Source organism: Aethalodelphis obliquidens, unplaced genomic scaffold (assembly GCF_003676395.1).
Source record: "Aethalodelphis obliquidens isolate GAN/ISIS:26980383/991018 unplaced genomic scaffold, ASM367639v1 scaffold9, whole genome shotgun sequence".
Taxonomy (NCBI): Eukaryota; Metazoa; Chordata; class Mammalia; order Artiodactyla; family Delphinidae; genus Aethalodelphis; species Aethalodelphis obliquidens.
In genome coordinates, this window is record NW_020837953.1 from 352,424 (window position 1) to 379,942 (window position 27,519).

Below are 27,519 nucleotides of genomic sequence, written 5' to 3' on the forward strand. Positions count from 1 at the left end.
CTGCCAACTTGCCATACAAATTTCAGAGTCCAGACTTTTTTTTTCTTTTTTTTTTTTTTTTTTTTTTTTTTTGGGGTCTTTGCCTTTTGTTGCCTTTCCAGTTGCAGAGCACAGGCTCCGGACGCACAGGCTCCGCGGCATGTGGGATCTTCCCAGACCGGGGCACGAACCCGTGCCCCCTGCATCGGCAGGCGGACTCTCAACCACTGCACCACCAGGGAAGCCCAGAGTCCAGACTTTAATGTCAACTCTTGCCTGAGTTTCCAGCCTGCTGGTCTGCCCTTCAGATTTCAGACTCGCCAGCAAAACGTCAAATTGTATTCTTTACATATGTGCAATTTATTGTCTGTCAACTATATCTCAAAAATTACTGAGATCTCAGAGTTTTTGTTTATGTAGTTCTCTCTGTTGTTATCTGCTGATATCAACTGCATTGGGAAACAATACTGAGAAACTTTTTAAATATTTAAGATATGTAATATATTAATATATACTTTTTACATATTGATATTTTTTTATTTTAAAAAGTTATGTTTTCTAAAACAAAAAAATTGTGAGAAGAGTTGTATTCTTAAAGAAATTGTTACAAATCTCTTTAATATCTGACTTAAAAGAAGACAGCTGAATTTTCATATCTGCTTCAGCATTCAGTGTATTGCAATATGTTGCTTTGGTTGAAGTATATGAAGAAAATCTGGTCTTAATCAGATATATATTTGGAAAATGGGGGAGTATTTTGATAGCGCTTTCAGCCCATTCTTTGATAACGCACCAAAACTTGACAAGTGGTGATTTCTTAAAGATCAGTTGCAATGTGGAATCTGAAACAACATCAATAAACTTTCAGATACTGTTTCATTAAAATCTATTGATCAATCTTGAATTCTGAATGGATTTTTTACCTATATATTATTTTGCCACACTACACATTGATCTTCAGAAAATACTGATTCCTAGAGTTATGCAGATTTTCTAAATATTGACATATAACATTATACAATATTAAAAAAAATCATATTTATTAACATCACCAACAATCTAATCAGAGAAGTATTTAAATATTGGAAAATTTCAAGCTTATGGTAAAACACAAATTTTTCCAAAATTCTCATTTTTGCTTGAAAGTTCAAATTTTATCATCAGCAACAAATGCTGTCAGTTGTTTTTCCTTGAGGTAACAGGTTCACTTCATTCATTTCAAGGAACTGTCTACCAAATAACCAAGTCTGAATAATCATAATTTTTCTGTCAGTTATCCTTTCAAAAATAAAAATGGTATTCTAGATTGGTGGCTGCCAGAGGCAGGGGTGTGGCGGGCGGGCAAAATGGGTGAAGAAGATCAAAAGGTACAAATTTTCAGCTATAAAATAGTAAATCATAGGGATATAAACCACAGCATGGTGACTGTAGTTAACAGTACTGTACTGTATACCTGAAAGTTGCTGAGAGAGATCTCAAAAGTTCTTATCATAAGAAAAAAAATTTCTAACTATGAGGTAACAGATGTTAACTAGACACATTGTGGTGATCATTTCATAATATATGGAAATATCAAATCATTATGCTGTAATCCTGAAACTAAAATAATGCATTTCCAAAACATTAGGTCTCAGAAACTTTGGGGAAAAAAGCAAAAAATTAATTTAAAAAATTAAAATGCTGTTCCATATTAAAACGTGGCTAGTTTGTCTCACAAATGTTTCCCCTCAAGAAAACCGCCATACTTCCGTACATGACAGAAGTGCTATACAGTACATCTGATTTTGTCACATGGTATTAAAAAGACATGCACTTACTTAAATTCATTTTTATTGCACTTTCTTAAGTGAGACTGGCATTGTTGCTGTTGCAGTGGCAAGCACATGTGGAGAAAAATGCAATGACTACTAGTACAGTTGTGTGCCACTGCCCTGTTTCACATGAAGGCACCAGCAGGTTTAGCCTACCACTGCTTGCATGTCATCAGTGCAAACGCCAACATGGTGAAAGGGCTAATACATCTTAGTATTATTATGTAAGTTGTTTTGATCTTGTACACCCCCTGCAAAAGACTCAGGGACCCACAGACAAAACTCTGAGAGGCATTATGCTAAATAAATACACTTAGCTGATGAAAGGATAATAGGAATATTAATAGCTCCACAATTCATATAAGGTAGAGCAACCTTTTTTTTTCTTTTTTTCTTGGCCTGGCCGCATGGCTTGCGGAATCTTAGTTCCCTGATCAGGGATCGAACCTGTGCTCCCTGCAATGGAAGCACGGAGTCCTAACCCAAGGTGGAGCAATCTTGACTAGAAATAGAGAGCTGAGGAACTTGCCTCAAAGCTGCATGTGCACAGCAAGTTCATTTTTACTTTATATGTTTTTTAGAAGGGATAAATTTTTACATGTGACTAGACATTAATCAGTAAAATTTACAAATCATTCTGATTATCATGGACAGTCTATATAATATGAACTCATTACTGTATTAAGTAGCTTCAAATTTCTAAACTACTTTTTAAAAACTCAATGTAGTATTTAACATTTTCTTCAACGTAAAACTAAGCAGAAACAGTTGATAAGTTTTAAAATGGCCCACTCTCAGTTTGAACACTGCTAAATAATGAAGGCTAGTATTTTTATTTATAATGCCAGAAATTTGTAATTCTAGTGAAATTTACCACAAACAATATTGAGATAAAAGTTTGTAATCGCTGTACCATCTGATTTTAACATTTAGGACCTTGAAAGATACACTGGGAGAAAATAATATCGATATTCAGAATACAATACCCATTAATGATTCCTTTCAATAAAAAATATTGTCGGGCTTCCCTGGTGGCGCAGTGGTTGAGAGTCCGCCTGCCGATGCAGGGGACACGGGTTCGTGCCCCGGTCCGGGAAGATCCCCCATGCCGCGGAGCGGCTGGGCCCGTGAGCCACGGCCCTGTGCTCCACAACGGGAGAGGCCACAACAATGAGAGGCCCGCATACCGCAAAAAAAAAAAAAAAATTGTCTTTTGATAGAATCAAGATGACTGTCAATCACAGGCCAAAAAAAAAAAAAAGAAAGAAAACCACCCCAAAAAACGTTGATTTAGGAGCTTTTTAAAATAAAGCAGAGTGAGTGTATATTAACAGTTATAGAAAAAAACATTTTTAGCTATACTTAAATTCTGGTCATGGAAACATATATCCTAGTAACCCATGTTATAAAATTACATTTCAAGCCATACAATTTAAATTGTATAAAACCAAAATTAAATCAAAGAAGGTCAACTTACTCGATCTGCTAATCCTCCAGGAACTATAGTCCTCACAACTACACCACTCGATTTTCCTCCAACTATTCCAAAACCTAATCCAGAGCCATCATTAATAAGCTCAACATCTTCAATATGGCCCCAACTAACCTACAAATTAATAGCAAGTAAGAAGCAAAGTGTTAGCAAAGCATATACATTCATCACTTACCAATACAGAAATTACTAAGGTAACAGGTAGACAAAATATTTAATATTCATACAATTAATCAAGTCAACTTTCTAGAGGCTCAGAGATACGTAAAGATGATCATATGGTCCCTGCCTTTACGGATTTTATAATCCGGTAGAGAGATAAACTAAAACATAAACAATTAAAATATAAGACAAAATATTGGACCATAGGACACTGTAGCTCTAAGAGGACAGAAACACACTGTCTCATTCCCCAGTCTATGCCTGATACCTAGCACAGTGCCAAGCACCTAGTAGGAAACAATAAATATGTGTTTATCTGAATTAAAAGAGAATCATAAAATATTATAAAGATGGGAGGAATGTAGAGACAAGAGGTCAAATCCAATGAAAACTTATGGAAAGCTTCAAGGAAAAGGTAGCATTTTAATTGCTCTACAGAGAAAAAAGACATTCAAGCAAAAGGGAAATTTAAGAGCAAAGCTAGGCTCAGATAAGTGGGAATAACTGAAGGTTTTAGAAGAGGGAACGACAGGAACAAAGCAGTGGTTTAGAAAGATTAATCTAGCAGCAATGTGAAGCATGCGATTGTGAGGACACAGAGTGACCAGAATAAATGAAGAGACTCTGATGAAGGAGAGGAAAGGTAGGCCTAACTGAAGATATTAGCAATAGGATTATACAAATCAGACTAAGAGACATAAGCATTTTTCCTCTACTAGCAGGCTCCATCAGAAGTATGCATTAAATTCACATAACGCGCCTGCAGAGCAAAAGTCTCCCCCTCAATACATTAGGGCATACTTATTACTTAGTTCTTCTATTACACTAAATTGGAAAGTTACTATGTAATGTTAAAATAACCAGAGATATTGGGACTATTTAATAAATTCACACCTGGAACAATACCTAGTATCCAGGAAGCAACGTTTGCTAAAAATGCCTAAATCAGGGACAGCAATTAATATTCATAGAGTATTTATTCTGCCCTAGGCACTGTGTTTAGCTCTTCACATGCATTCTCAATCCTCACAACATCTCTGTGAACTAGAAACTGTTATTAGTTCCAAGCAACAGATGAGAAAACTGAGGTATGGAGAAGTCAAGGCATCTGCCCAGTAAGACTCACCTACGAAGTAAGAAGTGGACCTGAACCCACCTTAGCCTGACTCCAGAGCCCTTGTTCTGAACCACTATGCTAAGCAACTTCCCGCTTTGTTCATTCTATTTATTATGTAAATTGTGCTACATAAATATTACTGATTACAACAGGGAAAATGTCTATACATTAGTGTTGTGACCTTGTACTGTACCCAGTCTATTTTTTCTTTTGCCCAATGAATGGAAATTAAATAAATCAGCTACCACTTAGTGTTATAAGAAAATAAGATTTATTAGCTTGCATTTTGAAATGCAGGCCAAAATCTGTAAAATGTTACAAAGCATGTTTAAAGACTCCCAAAGGAACATAAACTTTTACTCTTTTAAATTGTTCAGTATACATCCTTACATGAAAAGAAAAACTTCTATAATTGTGCAGTATCCATAATCTAGTCATAAACACCCAATATAATTTAAAAAAATGTTTTTGAAACAAATAACCAAATCTTAATTTAAAAACTCAATAGTAAATCTCTAATAAAAACTCCCAGCTTAATTAAGTGGTTACATCACCAAGGAATTCCTTCCTTCACCAAATTATACCCAAGACTACAATTTGCCCTCTATATTAAATAATAATCTTAAACAGGAGAATCATAGGACATTGAAAAAACAAAACAAAAACCCCCATGAAATATCTTGTTTAACATGCTAATGCTGCATTTGGAGATATAATCATCTTTCTTGAACTACAACAAATAAAACGACATTTTCTAAATATCTTTACACTTCTTAAAATCAAAGGCATAATTCAAAATTAAGTGTTTTTCCAAATTTGCAACTTACTGTTTCAGGCAGACTTGCATCAGTTAGACCGGTAGAAGTGCTGTTTTTTGTGTGGACTGGTTCCCTGGCCACAACCAGATGCAAAGATCCAGTGGTTTGTTGTAACAATGCAATTGCTTGCTGGTGGGAAATGTTCTGATCCAGTGGTGTGTGATTAATAGCCAATATTTGGTCATTTTCCTTTAACCTTTGATCCCTTGATGAAATAAGAAAATTTTAAGTGACATAATAGCCTGATTCTTAAAATCTACTATTCAGGTAGTTTATATATTATGGTATTATTTCACTTAGTACATTTATTGAAATATTTAATTGTATAATATAAAAGAGCTCTTCAAACTTCTTTTCATTAAAGCACTTATTAACTAATTAACCAATTAAGTAGTGCATCCCTACACACACACATTTTTTTTTTTAACTTTTTTTTTTTTTTTTTCGTTACGCGGGCCTCTCGCTGTTGTGGCCTCTCCCATTGCGGAGCACAGGCTCCGGACTCGCAGGCTCAGCGGCCATGGCTCACGGGCCCAGCCACTCCGCGGCATGTGGGATCTTCCCAGACCGGGGCACGAACCCGTGTCCCCTGCATCGGCAGGCGGACTCTCAACCACTGCGCCACCAGGGAAGCCCCACACACACATTTTAAAAGCCATATGGCTAGAAAAATAAGAAAAACAATGTATAGGGCCCCACTGCTAAGGTTTTGCAAGTATGGACATTGTCCTCATTGTGACACCAAACCCTGTACTCCTGAACCCCTTCCAATCTGACTTCTGCATGGACCATACAGGGCTATATGTTCACCAATAATCTCCTCTCTAACAGATTCATCCCATCCCCATTGTCCTTTACTTCTCCAACATTTGTCAACAGAGGCCAAACTCTCCATGAAAATCAATAGAGATTATTTCCAAATCTGTATCTGAGCCCTTCTCTCTGTCCCAATCACAAATTTTCCAACTGCTAACCAATGTAAAAAGGATTTTTTAAAAGAAATTTTTTAAAGAAATTAGCAAAATCTTAAGAAAAAAAGTACTATTATAGTTAATATTTACTGAGCACTTATTATGAGCTAGGAACTGTGCTAAATGCTTTATAGGCATTATCTCCTTTATTCCTCGCAATCACCTTTTAAAGTACTTAGTTAAGGGCTTCCCTGGTGGCACAGTGGTTGTGAGTACCTCCAAAAAAAATAAATAAAGTACTTAGTTAAATTTGACCTGCAAGAAATTAAAGCAAGCTTAGCATCTTATCTAAGTAGTCTGACTCTAAACCATACTCTTTAACTTCTTAAAGTGCATACTAAGAGTAGGATTTACTCTGGTTTGCTGTATTTGACTTCATTATCTCCTATACACCCCTCCTGCTCTTCCTGTTTCTTCATTATCACAATTCTTTCTTATCTTTCTTTATCTCTCTTGCACCACCCATCTCCTCCTTTCTATTCCCAATGTCAACCATCCAATTGAGATCCTTATCGAATACCTCAAACCTAACTTGTAAAATTCCTCAAGGTTTATTTTTCTAGGCTCTCTTCATGCTAGTATTCCCCAACTCGAAAGTATATAATGATTATCTATAGTTGTTGACCAATAAGGAAAGAGTCAAAGGAAAGTAAACAAACTCTTGTCATGACTATTTTATAAAAGAATATCTTTAACCTTCAATATAAAAAAATCTCCCTGAGAAGGGATTCATCTCAGAACAGTCTAACTCATAAATTTAGAATTATGAAAATTCCATTATATTGCCCTTATTTTTTCTCAGGTCACAGCAGATTCAGCAAAACTTTATCATGGACCAGAATTTGGTTAACTTCTGACCTCTAGGACACAATGTAAACTTGGTTGGTATTCAAAGGTCTCTACATTTGGCCCCAAAGTACTCTTCCAACTTGGCTTCCTCCCTATATAAACCTCTTTTCCAACTATACTGATTTACTCTTTCCCTCTCAAACATGTCTGGTATTTCCTGCTTTTGTGTACATGGTTTTCTCCATCTCTAATGCCCTTCCACTCTGCTCAGCCAAATTCAATCCACCCTCCACGTTGCAACTGAGTGTCTCGTCTGTCTCTCTCTCCCTTCATCACTTACCTCATTATCATGGTGCTGAGCCACTTGTTTATCACTAACTGAACATCCATTTATACTAAGTATGCTGTCCACAGAGCTAACTATATCCTTCACTGTTAGATTTTAAGTTTTCTGAGGACAGGGATTCAGACATTTTAGATTCTCCTTTGGAACTAACAAGTTGGATATTTCAATTTTTTATGCCAAAATTGTGGGTGGCTCTCACAATAGATCATGTTGCATTAAAAATGTTGCTTATATATCTTTTTATGACTATTAGGAAAGGCTTATGTTATATAAGAAAATAAGAATGATATAAAATTGCATATATTCTCAGATGTTGTCTTTATAAGAAGAAAACATTCTAGGGAATTCCCTGGCTGTCTAGTGCTTAGGACTCCGCGCTTTCACTGCTGTGGCCCAGGTTCAGTTCCTGGTTGGGGAATTAAGATCCCACAAGCTGCACGGCACGCCCAAAAAAAAAAAAGAAGAAAAGAAAAGAAAACTTTCTAGGGACTTCCCTGGTGGCACAGTGGTTAAGACACCACGCACCCAATGCAGGGGACCCAGGTTCGATCCCTGGCATGGGAACTAGATCCCACATGCATGCCGCAACTAAGAGTTCACATGCCACAACTAAGGAACCCACCTGCCGCGACTAAGACCTGATGCAACCAAATAAACAAACAAAAAAACTTTCTAATGTATTTCCTATAGTTGTCTCAGGGTGGTCAAAGTCCAAGAGCTTTTTTTTTGGGTGGGGGGGGCAGGGTAATTATATTTCTATATTTTATATTATAGGCATGTATTATTTTCATAATGATTTTCATCATTTTGAAATATATATTTTTAAAATTGCAAATGTTGCTTGTGAACTTTTCCCTAGTCCTAAAGAAACTGCTTTTTTTTTCTTTTTTTAAGAAACATTATTTTTTTAAAGGAAGAAAGAGAAAGAGTAGCTGTATTCTTTGCCAGGCAAAGAGGGAACACAGGAGGCTAGCGCCTTCAAAAACTGTGCCAGGAAACATTTTTTTTGTTTTGTTTTGCTTTTTTGTTTTTGCGTTACGCGGGCCTCTCACTGTTGTGGCCTCTCCCATTGCGGAGCACAGGCTCCGGACGCACAGGCTCAGTGGCCATGGTTCACAGGCCCAGCCACTCCACAGCATGTGGGATCTTCCCGGACCGGGGCACGAACCCGTGTCCCCTGCATCGGCAGGCAGACTCTCAACCACTGCGCCACCAGGGAAGCCCAGAAACATTTATTTTTAAATGTGACCACTACAGGACAATATCCAGGAATACCTTCCATTTTCCCATCTCCTACATTGTCCTTTCTCTAACTTCATCACCTAAATTCCTATTCACAGCTTGTTCATTAAGGGAAATTTCTTAATTAATCCCAAATGAATAAGTTACTCTTAAAACTTTTTAACCTTGATATAACTCATTTTGCATAAGTCAGACCTTAATTTACTCACCTTAATTTACTCACCCTAAAATTTTCTATTTTCTGGGAATCAATCTATTTTAATCTACCTTTCCCTCTACCCAGTAGACTTCCAGAACATCTAATTTCTTTCCAGTTAATATCTGCCTAGGAAATATAAACTCAACCCAAAATAAACAAGCTGCAGAGGAGAAGTCTCCTGGAAAATATGAGTTTGATGCATTCTAAAGTTGAATAGTATTCATTTTACTGCTACTATTACTTCTAATTTAACTCTCTCATACTATATATATAATTGAATTCACACTTTCCATTCAAGGGGAAAACAGCTCTTGTCTCTCCATTGCAACATTCAGAAATGATGGATTTCCATGACTTTGAGAGCCAACAGGGGTTAGGCAAGCTCATAAAATAACACAGTTCTATGTGGAAAGTCCTCAGAAGAAAGGAAGACCATTTAAGATGATCTGGAAGGTCCTGCATGGCTGGCCCCTTCCTCTCTCCAGCCCCTTCTTGTACTGCCTTGCACTAAGCTCCCACACCAGGTAAATACCAGACATACTCCAAAGATGGAGTTTACCAGGCCTACCAGTAAAGCGTCTATTCCTCTCCCTGACACCTTCTGCCCTCTGCGGACTCCACTATCACCTCTCAAATTTCCCTTCAAGCACCACTGCCTATGGGAAGCCACCTGAGTCCTTAGCCTTGGTCAAGGATATTTACATACTCAAATATGGAACTCCTCTTTTTGGAAGTGCTCATCTCAATTTGTACTTACAGAACAATTAGTACAGAGTAACTGAGACATAAGAATGGACCACAAAAAGGTTGAAACATTGAAAATACACTAAAAACTACTGAATTGTACACCTTAAAATGGTGACATTTATGTCATGTGAATTATATCCCAATAATGATTTTTAAGGTAAAAAAATTAAAAAGAAAATTTGGGCCAATCAGAGTTAAATAGGCTTTTTGTCAAGGGACTTCATAGTCTTAAAGAAGCTAATATTAAGTGTCTCTAAGTCCAGGTTTACCCTGGATTGTCTAGGTTTGCCAGAATAGTCCTAGTTTATACCTGCTGTCTGAGTGTCATTATTAATGGCACACCCTCTCACCCCAAAACTGTCCCAACTTGGACAATAAATTATATGATTACCCTAAGTATGTATAACCAATCTCCAAGAACAGGAGTTTCTCAGATATAGTTGACCATTGCTATGGCTCCTCAGAACAAACTTGAGGAAATGCTACATTAGATGGTAGAGTAATACAAAGTCATGGAAATCCATTATTTCTGAACTTTCAGTTGGGGAGACTATAACTCTGATCCCCATGAATGGATAATGTGAATTCAAAAATATATTATTAACTGAGAAATTTTTTGTAATAGTTATGCTACTGCTGCTAGTTTTCTAACAGGTAACAGTAATATAATGAATACTGTGCTTTTTAAATGAGTAATAAACTAAAGATCTGAAATCAAATAGAAACAAAATACAAGTCTTGCACACAACCCTTAAAAAAATATAGCCCAGACACAAGTGCAATGGGCTGGGGGTGGAGGTTGGGGGGGGAGTGGGGGGTTGTCACATAGACTTGAGAGGGATTTTCATTGACAATAAGTGAAATAATCAACAGTGTGTTATGACCACCAAAAAAACTGTTGTAATATCAAGTTTAATAAACAATATAGGACTTCCCTAGTGGCACGGTGATTAATAATCCACCTGCCAGTGCCGGGGACATGGCTTCAAGCCCTAGTCCGGGAAGATTCCACATGCTGCGGAACAACTAAGCCCGTGCGCCACAACTACTGAGCCTGCGCTCTAGAGCCCGCAAGCCACAACTGCTGAGCCCATGCACCACAACTACTGAAACCCGCGGGCCTAGAGCCTATGCTCCGCAACAAGAGAAGCCACCACAACGAGAAGCCCGCGCACTGCAATGAAGAGTAGCCCCCGCTCGCTGCAACTAGAGAAAGCCCGTGCACAGCAATGAAGACCCAACACAGCCAAAAATAAATAAATAATAAATTTTTTTTAATTTTTTAATAAATAAATAAATAATATAGTATGCAGAACGTGAATTTCAATATGCGTATCTTATTGATCAGACCATAGCTAAAATATCATGTTCAATTGTGAGAGTGTGTGATGGAGTAGAAAGAACACTAGCTTTGCCATTGGACAGTCTTGGAATCCCATCATGGTTCCAGCATTAATAGCTCTGTGACTATAGGTAAACCACTGAAACTCTGAAACTCAGCATTCTCATCCATAAAATGGACTAATGATACTACTAGCTAGACTGCTGCCACAAGTATATGTGAGAATACCTACAAAAGGCCTAAAAACTGCATAGGAAGAGAAAATGTTAGCTGCTATTGCTAACTGTTTTGTATGACTTGTTTCTTATTCTCTTTATAAGAACGTTTTCAGAATTGTCAGAAAAAAATTAGCAAAACACAAAATGAACATCCTTCCTCACCTGCTAGCTATACTCCCTGGCTGCACTTCCTTCACGAAAATGTCGACTTCTCCCAGATTTTGACCTCTGAAGGCCACCACACTGAATCCAAGGCCTCCAGTTGAAGGCCGTTCTATATCTATATATTCAACTTGCCGGCCCTAATGAAGGGGGATTTAAAAAAAATAAAAGTCAGAGAAGTTTACATTTAACCAACACACTTTTTCTGAAGAACTGAAGTTTCTATTTTGTGAATAGCCCCAAAATAACTTCTCCTAAGTCATTTCTAGAAAACCAAATAAACTCAGCATTTTAGTAATAAATTATTTATGGAAATCCTCTCACTTGATTATTTTCAGGAGAACATAAGAGGGCATGGGCAGTTTTCTGCAACCTCAGGGAATTGGAGAGGTATTTTCACACTTCATTCACAGTGTGAGATGAATTCCTAGCTGGATGAAAATTCCTGAGAAAAATGTCTTTTCCCACAGTAAATTCTAAATTACTTTGTACATGGAACTTCTCAAATTCTCTTGAAGCAAAATTTTTAAATGAGGAAAATATATTAGATTTATCAAAAATATACTAGTGTTGATCCCTAAGTCAGAAGAAGATGCATTTTTTAGGGTTCTGTCTTTAATTCTATCATAATAAATTAATATTCCATTTTATTAGGTTAATTCAAAAGATTATGGAAAGGCCACCATTCAAATGGGTTTACCTGTGACAAACAAGTATTTTATTACTTTGGCTAATAATTGCACTTATGACATGAAAACATCATAAATGTTATCAACTAATAAAAGCATCACATAAAAATAATTATTAGTCAAATTAAGGGTATAGAGCAGTAAGATCAAAAAAGGAATTAGGTATAGAACATTATTTAACTATTACACCTTAAACAGATTCTTTTTAACTTTCAAACTCAAGTTTCATTTTTTTGGATACTTGTTAGAAGGTATGGTGAACAAATAGAAAACTAACATCCAAAAATTCAACTGTCTATTATTTAATTTTTAATAGGTATTAAGAATAAAATGGATTACTCTTTCAAATGTTTCCCCAGATTTTCCAAATTATGTTAGTTCTAACTCCCATTAATTCTTTTTTACATAAAATTTAAAATAGTTTCAAAGGAGTTACACCTCTTCTGGTAGACATATTAATTTTCCTCCTATGAGCAAAACCGTAAGAATCTTTTTCCTTACAAGTGTACAGATGTGTCAAACTGGAGTCCGTGTCTTGAAAACTCTCCTCACCACACACATGGATATTTTCCTTATGTAATTTTAAACAAATTTCCAACACACATATTAGAAAATAGTATCAATTCCTCCTAACAATATAAAACCACAAGCAAACAAAACACAGACTAACACATTTTAAAGGCAAAAAGAGTGAGTGTAGGTTTCTTTTTTAACCTATAATAGGAGAAATAAAACTAAATATTCCATGACAAGATATAACTTTACCTGAGCCATCTGTTGCATGATTGAGTTAAAATCTTCATTTCCCAACATTGGGGTCCAAGGAAACAACCCAGATACAGTCAAGTTATTAGAGGACCTATGGGAATTCCCATTAGTAATGGCACCATCCGTGAACACCAATAAACCTTTCCTAGAAAAATCAAAGTTGGCTGAACAATCTGAGGGTAGATGGCTGAGCTGTTGGAGAAAAAAAAGAGAGAGAAAATTATCAACAGAAACCTATAGACAAAAAATATTTCTATTTATTAAATATTATTTTTGTTCATCACATGAATAATGGCATGCTAAATACATACACACGAAAGAAATAAGATACAGATACATGAATCTGTGTTTATAAGGCTATAAATTTTTTATTTAGTATTACACAAAATGTTTAATTTGTTCTCATTTCCTGCCTTCTACGATTACCTCAAGTTAATAGCACGTTCAACAGCTTATTACGCTTCAGATACACAGACACATTCAGTCATATAAACATGCATGTAAGACACTGAGCCCTTTTACATTCATCTATACATTTCCATGTGGAGAGGCACAAAAGATCTGCAGGTGGTATATAACAAAAATAACTCAGTATTTATTAAGTGCTTGCTATAAGCAAAGTACTATACCAAAACTCTCTTACGTAAAATCTCATTTAATCCTTACAATAGCCCTAGGAGATATTCTTATTTCATTTTGTGAACATGAGAACTGAGGCACACAGGGATTAAGTAACTTGCCCAAGATTAGTAGATGAATTTCAGAGCCACTTAAACACTAATTAAAAAAAAAAAAAAATGGGAGGAGAATCCAGTAATTATGGAAAAAGGAAAACAGAAGTTAATTTTTAAAATATCATTGGCTGAAACAAGTGCCAACACAATGGAACAAAGGTAACATCAAGAACAAATGTCAACAGGACTTCATAGAAAAAATCAACACCCGTAGAAACTCTACGAAAACAATGACAGGAAAAAAATCATGGAGATTTTATAATTGAATGAATACGATATGATTATTTATATAACAACTGCAAACTATATAAATGATTGTTATTATGATGAAGAGGTTGGTTAAGTCCACTCTTAGTCCAGTAACAGTGATTGATTTGTAGTGATCTTTCCCAATTTCTATTCCTACCAACAGCATTCATTGCTGTGATGTACTCATTCCATGATCAGAGAATACAGAAATCTAACCTTCAATATGGGGAGTGCTAAAATTCTGGTATAAATTTTGATCTAAAGACAGAAATTCACAGTAAGACATATGTGCAGAATTTAATCCTTAGTTAGTTATACAAAAATCACTTGCTAAATATTTATGGATAGGCATTTTGGTTTATCAGCAAAAAGCATTTTTTCCAAATTTTAATTTTCACATAACAACTCTGCTACATTATCTTCAACTACATTTAAAATTCTGCCCAAATTTAATCTATAAGATAGCTACTATTCAAGTTCAGCTTCTAGAACAGATGATTTAAAATCAATTTGCCAGCCCTGACCCCAAAAGAGAACAACCAAGAGGACAGTTAAAACTCTTAATTTAGGTCACTCTAAGCAGAGGTGCTATGAGTCCTGTAATTTTGAAGAAAATGTTGAGAATTCTCAAAGCATCTGACCTTTATATAAATAAGTACAAAAACCATATTCCAAAGCCAAACACAAAACTTATTACCAAAATTTTTAAACTATCCATGCCAATGCTACCCACAGGTCACAAGTCCCAATACAGTCTCTTTGCTGAATTATGAGTAGACAGGGCTTCCCTGGTGGCGCAGTGGTTGAGAGTCCGTCTGCCGACTCAGGGGACGCAGGTTCGTGCCCTGGTCCGGGAAGATCGCACATGCCGCAGAGCGGCATGGCCCATGAGCCATGGCCGCTGAGCCTGCGCGTCCGGAGCCTGTGCTCCACAGCAGGAGAGGCCACAACAGTGACAGGCCCCCGTAGCGCAGATAAAAAGAAAAAAAAGAGTAGACAGTTTGCACCTATCTCCTTCTATATTTCTTTGCTGGTTTGAATATATCAACATGGAAAACCCTGATGGGTAACTTACTTGCCCCTTCAGTTGCTTGATGGACTGTTGAAGAGTGAGTATCTGGTTGAAAAGAGGGCTCTTTAGTGTCTCATAAAACATAGAGAGCTTCTCATTCTGTGAAGTGTCACCCTTCTCCTGCAATTTTATTTTCAAGCGATCAAGAACTTGCAGGACCTGCAATTTATCTTTTTTGAAGAAGGATAATAAGAGTACAAGTTAAATCCCATCTTTTATTCCATTTTTGAATAATTAATTTAGTGATAGAAGTATATAACTAGTTTACCTGTAGCAGGATTTTCAGGCATTATGAATTACTGTCTTCAATCACTTTTAAAGAAACCTAAAGAAAAAATTTTAAATTAAAAAAGAAAAGATTTCCCATTAGTGTATACAAGTCTATAGCCCTATAGAAAAATTAAAGAAAACCTCAAGAACATTCTCCATCAAAAGACTTCACTCAGGGCTTCCCTGGTGCCATAGTGGTTAAGAATCCGCCTGCCAATACAGGGGACATGGGTTTGAGCTCTGATCCGAGAAGATCCCACATGCTGCAGAGCAACTAAGCCTGTGCGCCACAACTACCAAGCCTACGCTCTAGAGCCTGTGAGCTACAACTACTGAAACCCACGTGCTGCAACTACTGAAGCCCGTGCGCCTAGAGCCCGTGCTCTGCAACGAGAAGCCACTGCAATGAGAAGCCCCTGCACCACAACAAAGAGTTGCCTCCGCTCACTGCAACCAGAGAAAGCCCGGGCACAGCAACGAGGACCCAACGCAGCCACCCAAAAAAAAAAAAAAACTTCATTCAGGAAATTCAGATTAAAAGCCACTACACAGCCACTAAGATGGCTAAAAACCAAAACAACATCTAATACTAGGCGTTGACCAAGATGTGAAGCAACTGGAATTCTGATACGCTGCTAGTAGGAATGTAAAATGGCACAAACACTTTGAATAATTGTTTGGCAGTTTTTTGAAAGTTAAAACTACACTTACTATATGACCCAGCACTTCCACTCCTACATACTTACCCAAGAGAAATGAAAATATATGCCTGCAAAAGACTTATAAAAGAATGCTCAGAGAATTCACTGGAGGTCCAGTGGTTAGGACTTGGAGCTTTCACTGCCGAGAGCCTGAGTTCAATCTCTGGTCAGGGAACTAAGATCCAGTAAGCCACAGGGTTTGGCCAAAAAAACAAAAGGAACAAAAAAAACAAAAAAGTGGGCTTCCCTGGTGGCACAGTGGTTGAGAGTCCGTCTGACGACTCAGGGGACGCGGGTTCGTGCCCCGGTCCGGGAAGATTGCACTATGCCGCGGAGCGGCTGGGCCCGTGAGCCATGGCCGCTGAGCCTGCGCCTCCGGAGCCTGTGCTCCACAACGGGAGAGACCACAACACTGAGAGGCCCGTGTACCGCAAAAAAAAAAAAAAAAAAGAATGTTCACAGAATTTTTATTTATAAAAGCCCAAAACTAGAAAAACCCAAATGTCTAATAATAGATGAATGGATAAATCAGTTATGGTATGTAAATATAATAAAATACCCAGAAATAAAAAGGGAAAACATTACTGACACACAGAACATGGGTGAATCTCAAAAACTATGTTGAGGGAAAGAAAAGACAAAATGGATGTAAGTTGTATGATTCCATTCATATGAAGTTGAATATACAGTTATAGATTAGTTTACCTGGGCAGGGTGGAAAGGAGTTGACTAGGAAGACATTTGAGGGAGATTTTTGGGGTGATGGGAACTATGTTTTGAAAGGAGTATCGTTTACACAGATGTACACATTTGTACTTCATTGAACTGTATATTTTTAATTGTTTTATCGTATGTAAGTTATACTTTAATAAAGTTAATTTTTTTAAAAAAAGATTCTAGACTGGAAAGGAATATACAAATAAGGGATCAAGAAGATATTAGAGAGATTAGGGGAAAAAACCCCTCAAACTAGTCATCTGAGAGAGCCTCCAAAAGGTAATCACCCAATATGGCATTTTCCATGGATAATTTTTTTTTAATTCCAGTGATTTGCTGAAAACTAGCCTAAAATGTAATCAAGACTCAAAAAGCTGCGACTTCCCTGGTGACGCAGTGGTTAAGAATCCATCTGCCAATGCAGGGGACACAGGTTCAAGCCCTGGTCCGGGAAGATCCCACATGCCACGGAGCAACTAAGCCCGTGCACCACAACTGCTGAGCCTGCACTTGAGCTAACGTGCCTGTAGCCCGTGCTCCACAACAAGAGAAGCCACTGCAATGAGAAGCCTGCACACCACCATGAAGAGTAGCCCCCGCTCACCGCAGCTAAAGCTTGCGTGCAGCAACAAAGACAGAACACAGCCAAAAATATATAAATAAATAAATTCATTGGAAAAAAAACTCAAAAAGCTAGCAAACCCTTTGCTGTGTCAAAAATGGCACTTTCACAGTGGTCATTTTCACTAGTGGTACACTGTTATAATAAACCATCTAAGAAATATGAGCACTGTACAGTCAAAATGTACTTACATCATCTCTGGATACAGTTGCTAAACACAATCTTTACCTTCTAATTCAAGGTCATTAAGTAAGAAAGCATATTAAAAACCAGTAAGGAATGCCTTTGGCGTTGATAAAAGGTTCATGTATTCCATCAAAATATTCACGGGATTCCATGAGAACTACCAAAAGAACTGCTGAATAGAGCATCACAGAAACACTTCTGATGTGCTCAGCATCTCAACTGTGAAACCCTTAAAACTACCCATTGACAGGTAACTGTGAATAATGGAAGGGCAGTCACAATGTCACTGTCCTTTTCTGTAGCAGCACTAGACTAAAAGGACTGACAAGAGCAGTTTTGTGATCATTAATACATCAGCCTCTCTAAATCAAAGAAGGTAAGCTAAAACTATGAGGTGCTATTTTTTATTGTTAGATTGGCATTTTTTTCTAATCATAGACTGTACTCCAGATGTCACAGAAAAACAGGTGGGAATATAAATTTGCACATTCTTTTAGGAGAGCAACTGAGCAATATCTATCAATATATTAAATTTATATTCTCTTCTGCCCAGAATCTCTCTTCTGAGTGTCTCTCCTAAAGAAGTATTTGCAAAAAGGCACACAGATGTGTGTACAAGCATATTTACTGCATTGTTTTTAATAACAAAACTCCTGGAAAAATTCAACTATCAAACGTAATCAGCCATTAAAATAATAAAGTTGGTCGGAAAGTACTGAAACAGGAACGGGTAGGAAACGGTTAACAGCAAGCCTGTGGCTCAATCCTTCAGCTGGGGATTCCCAGCTTGATACCAGACCTCCATGCAAACAAGCTAAAGGTTTTTAATAGATAACAGAGTCCTCATTTTAAAATGTCAGGAAATACCTGATCTATCTTAATTGCTTTTGTAAATAATCTGAGAACATATGGATTTATAGAGCTTGGCTGGCTGGAACATGGGAGGTAATCACAAAGACATTTTCTATTTGGGTAACTAATGGAGTACAAACCTTGGGATTCCCCAAACAGAAGAGGCTTCCTTTAAGAAAATGTTTCTGTATATATTGTTCACAACTTGTCTGATAACCCGAAACAAACAAACAAAAATGTGTCCCAAGGTTGAATTTTGCTCCTGTAAACACACTAAAAATCACAGTAAAAGTCTGTTACGAATATGTTTATAAGTGACTTAACGTCAGTCTATATATAAGTAGGTATTTTAAGCATGCTGATAATATGTCCTATATGAGAAAGTGACATTCTTTGGAAGCTGTGTCTACTGGCTGGGGGCCCCTCCGGCAAGGAATGTTGGTGCCTAGCTCCCGTGTTAGCCTCCTGCCTGTAACATTCAAGTAATGACTAAGGTTGGTGTTGGGTAAGACCTCTCATTTACAGGAGGATGCTTTGGCAATCCAAACCTTTGTGGTAATACAGGGACATTATCTAATATATACAACCAAACAGGGAAGACAGCAAGTTTCACAGGATATATGCATTATTTGCCCCTTTTTGCAAGGAAAAAAATACATATTTGTGTGTCCATACGTTTCTAGATTTAGAAAGATAGTCAATTTAATAATACTGCTAACTTACAGGAAGTAGAAGTGGGGATGGGGAAATAAAAAATTAGACTTTTACTTTGTAGATACTAGTGTTTGAATTTTATTTAAAAGGCATGTATTATGTTTATAACTTGAAAGGTAAAAGGGACAAAAAGATAATGGCTAAGATGGCCTAATGAGAGAGCAAGACAGATATACAGCAAGATAATGACAACACAATAGGATAATTATATTGTAAGGCACATACATACAATGGCAAAGGTGTGTACCATGTGCTCAGAGAAATCATAAAAGCAGAGTGACTCCCCTGCCTGGGGAAGTTTGGGAATGCTGGAATGAGAACACAGTAGAGACATCTCTCATAGAAAAAGAATGGAGTGTAAAAGCAGAGTGACCATTTGTCCTCATTTGCCTAAAATAGTCTCAGATTACCCAGCATCCTTATTAACAGTGCTCCACTTCACTCTCAAAAGTGTTCTAGTTTGAATGACATATAGGGCTGCCCTAAGTTAGTGCTTCTCAAATTTTAGTGTGCATCAGAATCACCTTGAGGACTCGCTAAAACACAAATTGCAGGGCCCACTCCCAATGTTTCTGATTCTGTACTTCTAAGGTGAACCCTGAGAACCTCATCTCTAACAAAGTTCCCCTGTGATCCTGGTGCAGCTAGTCTAGAGACCACAATTTGAGAACTGCTGCATAAAGGTGTAAAAGTGCATGACTGTCAGTGAAACTAGTAACTAGCTCTAAATAAACTGTTATAAGGTCTCTAAAAGCAACAGAAAGGGCAAAAAAGTAATTCAGACCAGTGTTACTACAAGTGTGGACTGGATTGATGCTTGACCCACAAAAAGATAAGTACCAAAACTGGGAATAAGCATTTAGAAATCATGGAATGCGGCAGAGTCATGTAGATCTATTAAATTTAGGAATACAAAACACAACTTACATTGTACTTATTTTTGTAATTTCATTTGTCCAGCAATTCATTTTTCTAATAATTTTATAAAAATGTCAGTCCTTGAAAGACTGAGGGAAGGGAACCATAATCTTTTACCACCGACAGTTTGAGAAACACTGGTTTAGATAGACTATTTTGAGAGGGTTCTTATCAACAATGCTAAGTAGACTGGTCTTTATCCTGTAAGCAGCAGGAAGTAATCAAAGGCTTTTAAGTAGGGAAGTATTGAGCCAAGATTTCTATTTAAAAAGGTGGGGCTTCCCTGGTGGCACAGTGGTTGAGAATCTGCCTGCCGATGCAGGGGACACGGGTTCGAGCCCTGGTCTGGGAGCAGGGGACACGGGTTCGAGCCCTGGTCTGGGAAAATCCCACACGCCGCGGAGCAGCTAGGCCCGTGAGCCACAACTACTGAGCCTGCACATCTGGAGCCTGTGCTCCGCAACGAGAGGCCACGACCCTGAGAGGCCCGCGCACAGCGAGGAAGAGTGGCCCCTGCTTGCCGCAACTGGAGAAAGCCCTCGTACAGAAACGAAGACCCAACACAGACAAAAAAATAAATAAATAAATAATAATTTAAAATGAATTTCTGCTTATTAAAAAAAGAAAATGCAAATTGTTTAAAAAAAATAAAAAGGTGATTCTGGTAACAGGATAGATTAGTGGTCTTCAAACATTTTTAAACATACATTCCTATCAGTAAAAATGTATGTTGACCACTCACCTTATTTTTTATAACTATAAACATATTAATATATTTATATGTCATATGTGTTTTAAAACATATATAAAATAGAAACATCATGAGAGTAAGGTAAAAACTAAAAAGCAAGATTTTATTGTCATTCTCCTACTCTCCCAGTAGATTGTCCTGCACATTTTGGAAACCATAGTAGTAGATGTCTCTCAGTAAGGGTTAAGGTTAGAAACTGGTTGGCCATCCAACCCTATGACTCATATTTAATAAAAGCTAAACTATGTCCACAAAGCAGGCCTGGAAAAGTACTACAATTTCAGGGCATTGGGTAATATCTAAGGCCTTCAGAGTATATGAGGACAGAAGAAGAAATGCAATTAACTCTATAGCTGAACATCCAGGAAGTAACACGTACACTAAAAGGAACCTATGTTTCACTCATTTTATGGTCATAGGAAATCTTCAACCAAACAATTTTGACCTGTTTGGCCTGGCTAAGAAACTAACAGGGCTTACAGCAAGGAATTTCCAGTTTGTTTAAACATGGTAAAGCTCAGTCTACCTTGTCATAGATAGGCTACCTACAATCAGTCAGAGCCTAGACATTAAAATGCCAGTGTGCCACTGTCCTCATAGTTGCACAGCCTCCAGAGAACCAGTAGTTTTTTACATTTAACAGCTTCCACTCCATCATTGATCAAGAGAGTTTGTGCCATGAATTTTTCATGTCTGGTTCACTGCGGTATTTGATTGAAGGAAATTATTATAATATTGTGGCTTTTAAAAAATACCCATGCCCTTAGCCATCACCAATTAAGGCAATATTTGAGAAAAGCTGATGCAGAGTTAGAAATTTAATTTGATTCAAATTTCTAGGTGGAGGAAACTTATTGAAAAGATTTATTAACCTCCTCAGTTCAAGAATGTAGGCCAATTAAGGACCCTGAGAAACACACTCTTCAGACTCCCAGTAGCACACAAAAATGTAACTCCCTAAGACATCTTATGTTTCTTTCTTGAACTGAACAAGATACCTTATACCTTGAAAATTTGGTTTAACAAGACATCTTATACTTCTATCTTAAAAAATTGAGAGAAAAGATTACTGCCAATCTGTTTGGGGAAGTACAGGTAGTCAGCCTGTAACTGCAGGTGTGAATTGCGCAGATCACAATTAGACTACATGTAACTCCTCAAGGGCAATTCCCCAGAGCTCAAGGGAACTAGGGACTCTGAACAATCTAAATGCTATTAACTGTAGATGAAGTCATGATTTCAGAAGTTATTCAAAAATCGAAGTCCACGACCAACTTTAAATTTCTTTTGCTTCCTTTGGAGTGCAAAGCTCAGATTGTGTTTACTTACCATGGCTTTGTCCTCAAAGCTCAGCATTTATGAGGTACTGATTAAACGGAACACAGACTCACCTTGCCAGAGAGTAAACGGTGGCTCTTCACTCAAACTCCACATAAACACATCTGCTGTCATCCTAATGTATAGTCAAGAGAGGTGTCCTGGCCTTGTGTCCCTATCAAATGGCAAGCCCTTTTCTAAACCCCTTAGATGTGAAAAATACTATATTTTTGGCTGCTGCCAAAACACTGTACTCCTGGAATTTTGGAAAAAGATATATATAAGTTCCAAAACCATCCTGATATTTTGGGGCCATGTGCCTAAGCCATAGGCAACTTTTAAGTCCACTTAATGTTGGACATTTAGGACATCAAAGCTGAAAGACACACAGAATCAGAACTGAAAATTGAGTCACTTCACCAGAATAATCCAATTAGCTAAATACTAATTTTTCTCATTGAACTATTCAAAGTTAACCAATGCATATCAGTTTCTGCCTGTAACTTGGCCACTGTGTATGAACAAAGTTAAACTGTTTTATGATATGCTCTTGTTTTCCTGTTGGTGGCAGTTTTCTCCAATGATCAGCAAAATATACAAATCTGGGCAATTTTCACACTTAGGGATCTCTGATGTGTAGCCAGTCACTCACTGAAAGAACGAGGCATTCATACTCCTCACTAATGATCAGTTTCCACCTCAGATATTCTGTTCAATTCTCCCCACATTGCAGACTGTGTGCGCTTAGCTTCTCTCCAGAAATAGAGTCATGCCACTTTTGGCATGCTTGTGATATTCAAAACAATCCTAACAAATTGCAAAATAGGCCAAACTCTGCTTTGGACACCCTTCCCACTAATGTTCACCATTCTTCCTTCTCTTGGTCTTTTCCCAGAATCCATTGTATCTGTCACTAATTCAAGTAACTAGTCTTTTGGTGTCTACTGTGAGCATTGCAGGATCATTCTGTAGAATATCTCATTTATCTTCTTAACAAATGCCTAATCTCCATTTCACAAATGCATTAAACTTCTTACAATTTCAAAAAAACAAAAGCACTTTGAAAATGGTAATGACAGGAAGACAGTGCAACTGAGTGAAATTAATTTCACCTTGGGGGGAGGGACGGTAAATGGTTAAAGACATTTTTAGCAGGTAACTACTTTAAAAATGAGAGTCAGATATTACAAATTTTCAAGAGAGGGAATGAATGTTTGTAAACCTGACTGTCAACATCTACTTAACTCATCTTCCTCTTCAACCACACTCTGCCCTGGAGCTTCAAGTTTCAGAAAATAATACGGAGAGGGACTGCCTCTCTCAAGGCAGAAGCCTTACCCAGCCCCAATTATCAAAGTCACGCCCATCAATTAAAGGTTAAAGCTAAATGAAAACAGGACAGTCCCAGAAAGGCTGCAGACCTGGGCTTCAAAGCTATCTACCAACCAGACACCGTGGGCACAGCATCAAAGCAAAGAACAAGACCAGTTTGGTTTTGTTCTTTTAAGAGTAAGAGCAACATTAGAGAATGCTCATTTCACAGAGATTTTACTACATTCAATCACAAGGCAGCTTCACAAATGCATGCAATCAATATAGACAGAATTCAAATCTGAAATTCTTAAAACACACTATCTTTGTTTACAATATTGTTTCGCAGGTTTTTAAACTATATAAATGGTAATTATACTGTATATTTATCCTTCAGCAATTTTTTTTAACTCAACTTTACATTTTTAAGATTTAGTCATGATGACATACACAGCTAATCTCCTGTTGATGAGCATTTCCTATTGGTCACTAACACAAAAACAGGATTAGAACTAAATATCTACTTTGATAACCAACATTTTTCCAGTTGGTTCAATAACCAATTCTCGAAATATGGCAGAATCTATAGCTTACAAGCTGTGAAATCATAGAGAGCTGGGTTCTACTCCTGGGACCAGCTCTGTGTTGTTGCGGTCAATTGTTTAAATCTCCCTATATTTTAGTTACCTCATTTATAAAATAGTTAATAAAAAATATTAAATATTTACAGTTGAAAGGACTAAATAAGATATAAAGCAGCCTGGCATACAGTGAACATTCAATAAATGGTAGCTACTATTATCATTAATAACTCTTTTCAATCAAAATTAAGATATTTGGGGGCTTCAAAAGAGCTAATAATTATTTTAGCAGAGATTTTCCCTTTGTAATCAATAGTGGTTGCTTCTCAAGACTGAACAACAAAAAATTTCACCAGTGCAATGAATACAAGGGAGGTGGGAGTGGGGAGGCATAAAGCTGGGAGTTTAAAAAAAAAACAATTGGTTTATAAATAGAAATGTAAGGGCTTCAGTAAACCAAACCCTCTTAAGGATAAATATACACTGAATCCTAATCCAGTGCTATTCAATAGAAATAAAATGTGAGCCACATATGTAATTTAAAATGTTTCTAGTAGCCACATGAAAAGTAAAAAGAAACAAGTAAAATTAATTTAAATAATATATTTTAATTATCCTTATATAAACTATCATTACAATATGTAAGTAATATAAAAAATAACAAGGTATTTAGGTTTTTAAACTAAATCTTCAAAATTTGATGTGTATTTACAGCACATCTCAATCCCAACTAGCCCTATTTCAAATACCTAGTCACAGGGGCAACTAGCTAACAATGTTGACAGTGCAGTTTTAACCTAGGCCTTTTCAGAAAGAGCCCCGTACAGTGTTTTAGCAAAGACTTCTGTTTATCAGCTAATGCAGCCTCTATGCCTTTTATCAAAGTAACTATCAGTATGAGACCATTCCCAAATCTGAGTTCTTCCCAATAAAAACAGCAAAGCTCCTTAGTTTTATCAGAATTAAACATCTCAGTGAACCGAGCAAAAAGTGTGCGAAGAGTGGCTTACAGTTTACAAGACTCATCCTTGAATATTATTTCGTTTTGACTTCCCCAAACTCAGTGAGGTAGATCATTTACAAATGGGAAAACAGAAGCAGAGTCAAGTGACTTGCCAAGAGTTACACAGTAGGTGGACCTAATCCCATGTCTCCAAACTCCACAGGCTACACAGTTGTACAAATGCAAAAAATACGCAGGCTTTCCATCTTCTCTCTCCATTTGCACCAGAACCTAGAATGAATACTTTGATAAAAGGCATCCAAGTCTACTAAAAAACATCAGAGTACGGGAAAGAAACCAGAGCAATGGTCAAGTGATCCCAAAAATTAAGGTGGAATAGTCCTGTTTCTCAAAATTTTACTCTACTACCAAGGTGAGCAAAATCTTAAGTAAACAAATTAAATCCCACTTTAGTTTCCCCAAACTAATGTATTTTTGTTAAAGTTTAACAAAGCAAGGAAATTCAGACTGCTTGGTTGTTTAGTTTAAGGATAATTATTAAGTGCTTTTAAATAAAAATGCAATTACAAGGATTACTGAATGCTGAGCCTCTGTCTCAATCACAAGGTTCTAAAAGTGAACTCATCATGGGAAAATATACAGGTTTTTCTTTTTAAGAATACTAACTGAAAGGCAAGATACCATAATTTTATTAGTGATTATTTTCAATGGTAGGTGGGTCTGGGTGTGCTTTTAGTTCCTTTTCTGGAAATTCTCTCCAATTTTTCTACAATGAATATGTTAGTTTTATAGTTATAAAAAATATGAATACATGACTTGAACTTATTAAAGCATCTTTAAAACACAAATGAGGGATTAATACAATTTACCTTCAACCTTAAACACAACTATTATTGATATACCAAGCTCACCTTATGTGACCGTTAATAGGACCTCAATTAGCAAAGGGCAAATGTCTTAACTCAGTTTACAAATTCTATCTGTAAAGTACCTTCCAGCTCCGTTATTTATTAACTTTCTAATGATTTTAAATTTTGAACTCTACTTATAAAGGTTGTTAGGGGCCTAGAAACGTCAAGCTCATTTTAGCTAAAAGCCCCGACCTCACCTTTTTCTCATGCTGCAAAATGAACCAATTTGAGTTTTTACCTCCATTACTCCCTAGCTTTACTTTCAAAAAGTTATGCGCAAATGAACTGGCAACCAATAGGAGCTTAGACGGCCTAGTAGTATTACCATACTCGGCGTAACAGATTTTTCTTCTAGGTCTCCAGAAGGCTTCTTCGTTCTTTTAAGAAACACTTGTTTTTTGCACACCTACCCATGGCCAGACTCTCAATGCAGTTGAGAAGCAGCCTAGGGAAATAAGGTCCTTTAAAGGCCACCCTCTCAATCGCGCAAACCAGTAAACAACTAATTCGAATCCAAAGTGATAAGAGCCATCTGGAGATAATGTCAAACTGCCAAGAGAACACTCCAGGGGGAGATTAATTCGGCCTTCTAGGTGTCCCAGGAGGGCTGAGGCGCTTTGGAGGGGGGTGGGGGGAAAGGATTTGAAAATGCTTTCCTGAGCTTGACAGAAAGCAGGAATCCAGCGATTTCCCCAAAGCCTGGAGCCAGAGCACTCTCCGCCAGGTCGTCCGCATCTATAAAGTGAGGCTAGCAGAGCCCAGGCCTGATCGTCGGCCTGGGAACTCGTCTACGTGACCACCAAGCTCCCAGATGGGGTTGGGGCCAAGTGGCCCCTCAACTGAGATCTGAGTACCCCCTCCTCCGGGACCCCGAACAGGCCACCACCTGGTCACTCCTTTCACCGTCACCAGTTGGGGAAAGACTCCGCCCAGCTCTGGGGGCGAAGCACAGGCACCCACTTGGGTGCAAAGTTTGATCCCGGCCACTCCTGGTACAGACCCGGGCCGAGATTTGAGTGCCGCCAGGGCCTGCCGAAGAGGGGCGGCTCCGTGGCCCGCGGCCTCCGGCAAGCCCTGCACCGAGGGGCGGGGACCACGGTGGGGTCACCGGGCCCGAAGCAGACGAACGGCGCCCCGCACCCTCCGCGGGCCCGGCCGAGCGCCCGGCGGCGTCCTGGGTCTCCCGTGCCCACTCCTCCCGGAGGGCGGGCGGAGAGCGCGCCGGGGCAGCGGCGGAGGCTCTGGACGCGGGGCGAGGGGTCCCCGCCGCGCAGCGCACGCCCGCACTCCCGGCCCCCTGCTTTACCTGGTCCGGCGGCGGCGCCGGTGGGAGCCCGGAGCGGGCGGGCGGACTCGGCGTCAGCCCTCCCTCACCTGGGCGGAAGTGAGAGGCCCAGGAGGACCGCGCCTCACCTGGCAGGCCCTCCCCTCCCTCCTACCCTCTCCGCCGGGGCGGGGCGCCGAGGTGGCACGGGAGGGGCGGGCGGGGGAGCCTGGGGCCGCGGGAGGCCGACTCGGGGGGGGGGGGGGGGCGGGGACGCGGGGGCGTTGGGCTTCTCCACTTTCTGCAGGTAAAGTTCTACTGGGCGAGGGAAGGTTAAAGAGGCAGAAAAAGGTGGGATCTGAGGGCCAATTAGGCAGAAGAAAAGCCAAGTGGTGGGGAGATCCGGCTGGACAGGTGTAGGATGGCTGGGCTGAGAGGAGACCTGGAATCATGGAAACTGAAGGAGGATATTGATAAAAGTATTTCGTCAAATCTGCTTGGTCTCTCTTTGTCCCTTACCTTTCCCGTTCTGT

At 38.4% G+C, this 27,519-nt stretch overlaps 1 protein-coding gene across 17 annotated transcripts in view; it reads right to left on the reverse strand.

Moving 5' to 3' along the window:
- The window catches only part of PATJ (PATJ crumbs cell polarity complex component), a 358,987-nt gene extending 331,849 nt beyond the window's left edge, over window positions 1-27,138 (reverse strand). For 8 of the 17 annotated variants that reach the window (XM_027108333.1, XM_027108335.1, XM_027108331.1 and 5 more), the window contains exons 1-7: window positions 27,029-27,135; window positions 15,176-15,232; window positions 14,911-15,077; window positions 12,850-13,044; window positions 11,396-11,535; window positions 5,389-5,584; window positions 3,268-3,396 (exon numbers count right to left, since the gene is read on the reverse strand). In XM_027108333.1, the coding sequence (XP_026964134.1) occupies window positions 3,268-3,396; window positions 5,389-5,584; window positions 11,396-11,535; window positions 12,850-13,044; window positions 14,911-15,077; window positions 15,176-15,197 (849 nt within the window). In that variant the 5' untranslated portion in view covers window positions 15,198-15,232; window positions 27,029-27,135. Of the gene's footprint in view, window positions 1-2,776; window positions 2,796-3,267; window positions 3,397-5,388; window positions 5,585-6,513; window positions 6,559-11,395; window positions 11,536-12,849; window positions 13,045-14,910; window positions 15,078-15,175; window positions 15,233-27,028 lie in introns of those variants that run through there. The other 9 variants (XM_027108328.1, XM_027108332.1, XM_027108342.1 and 6 more) reach the window with 6 other exon arrangements.
- Between the last annotated feature and the right edge of the window lie 381 nt (window positions 27,139-27,519).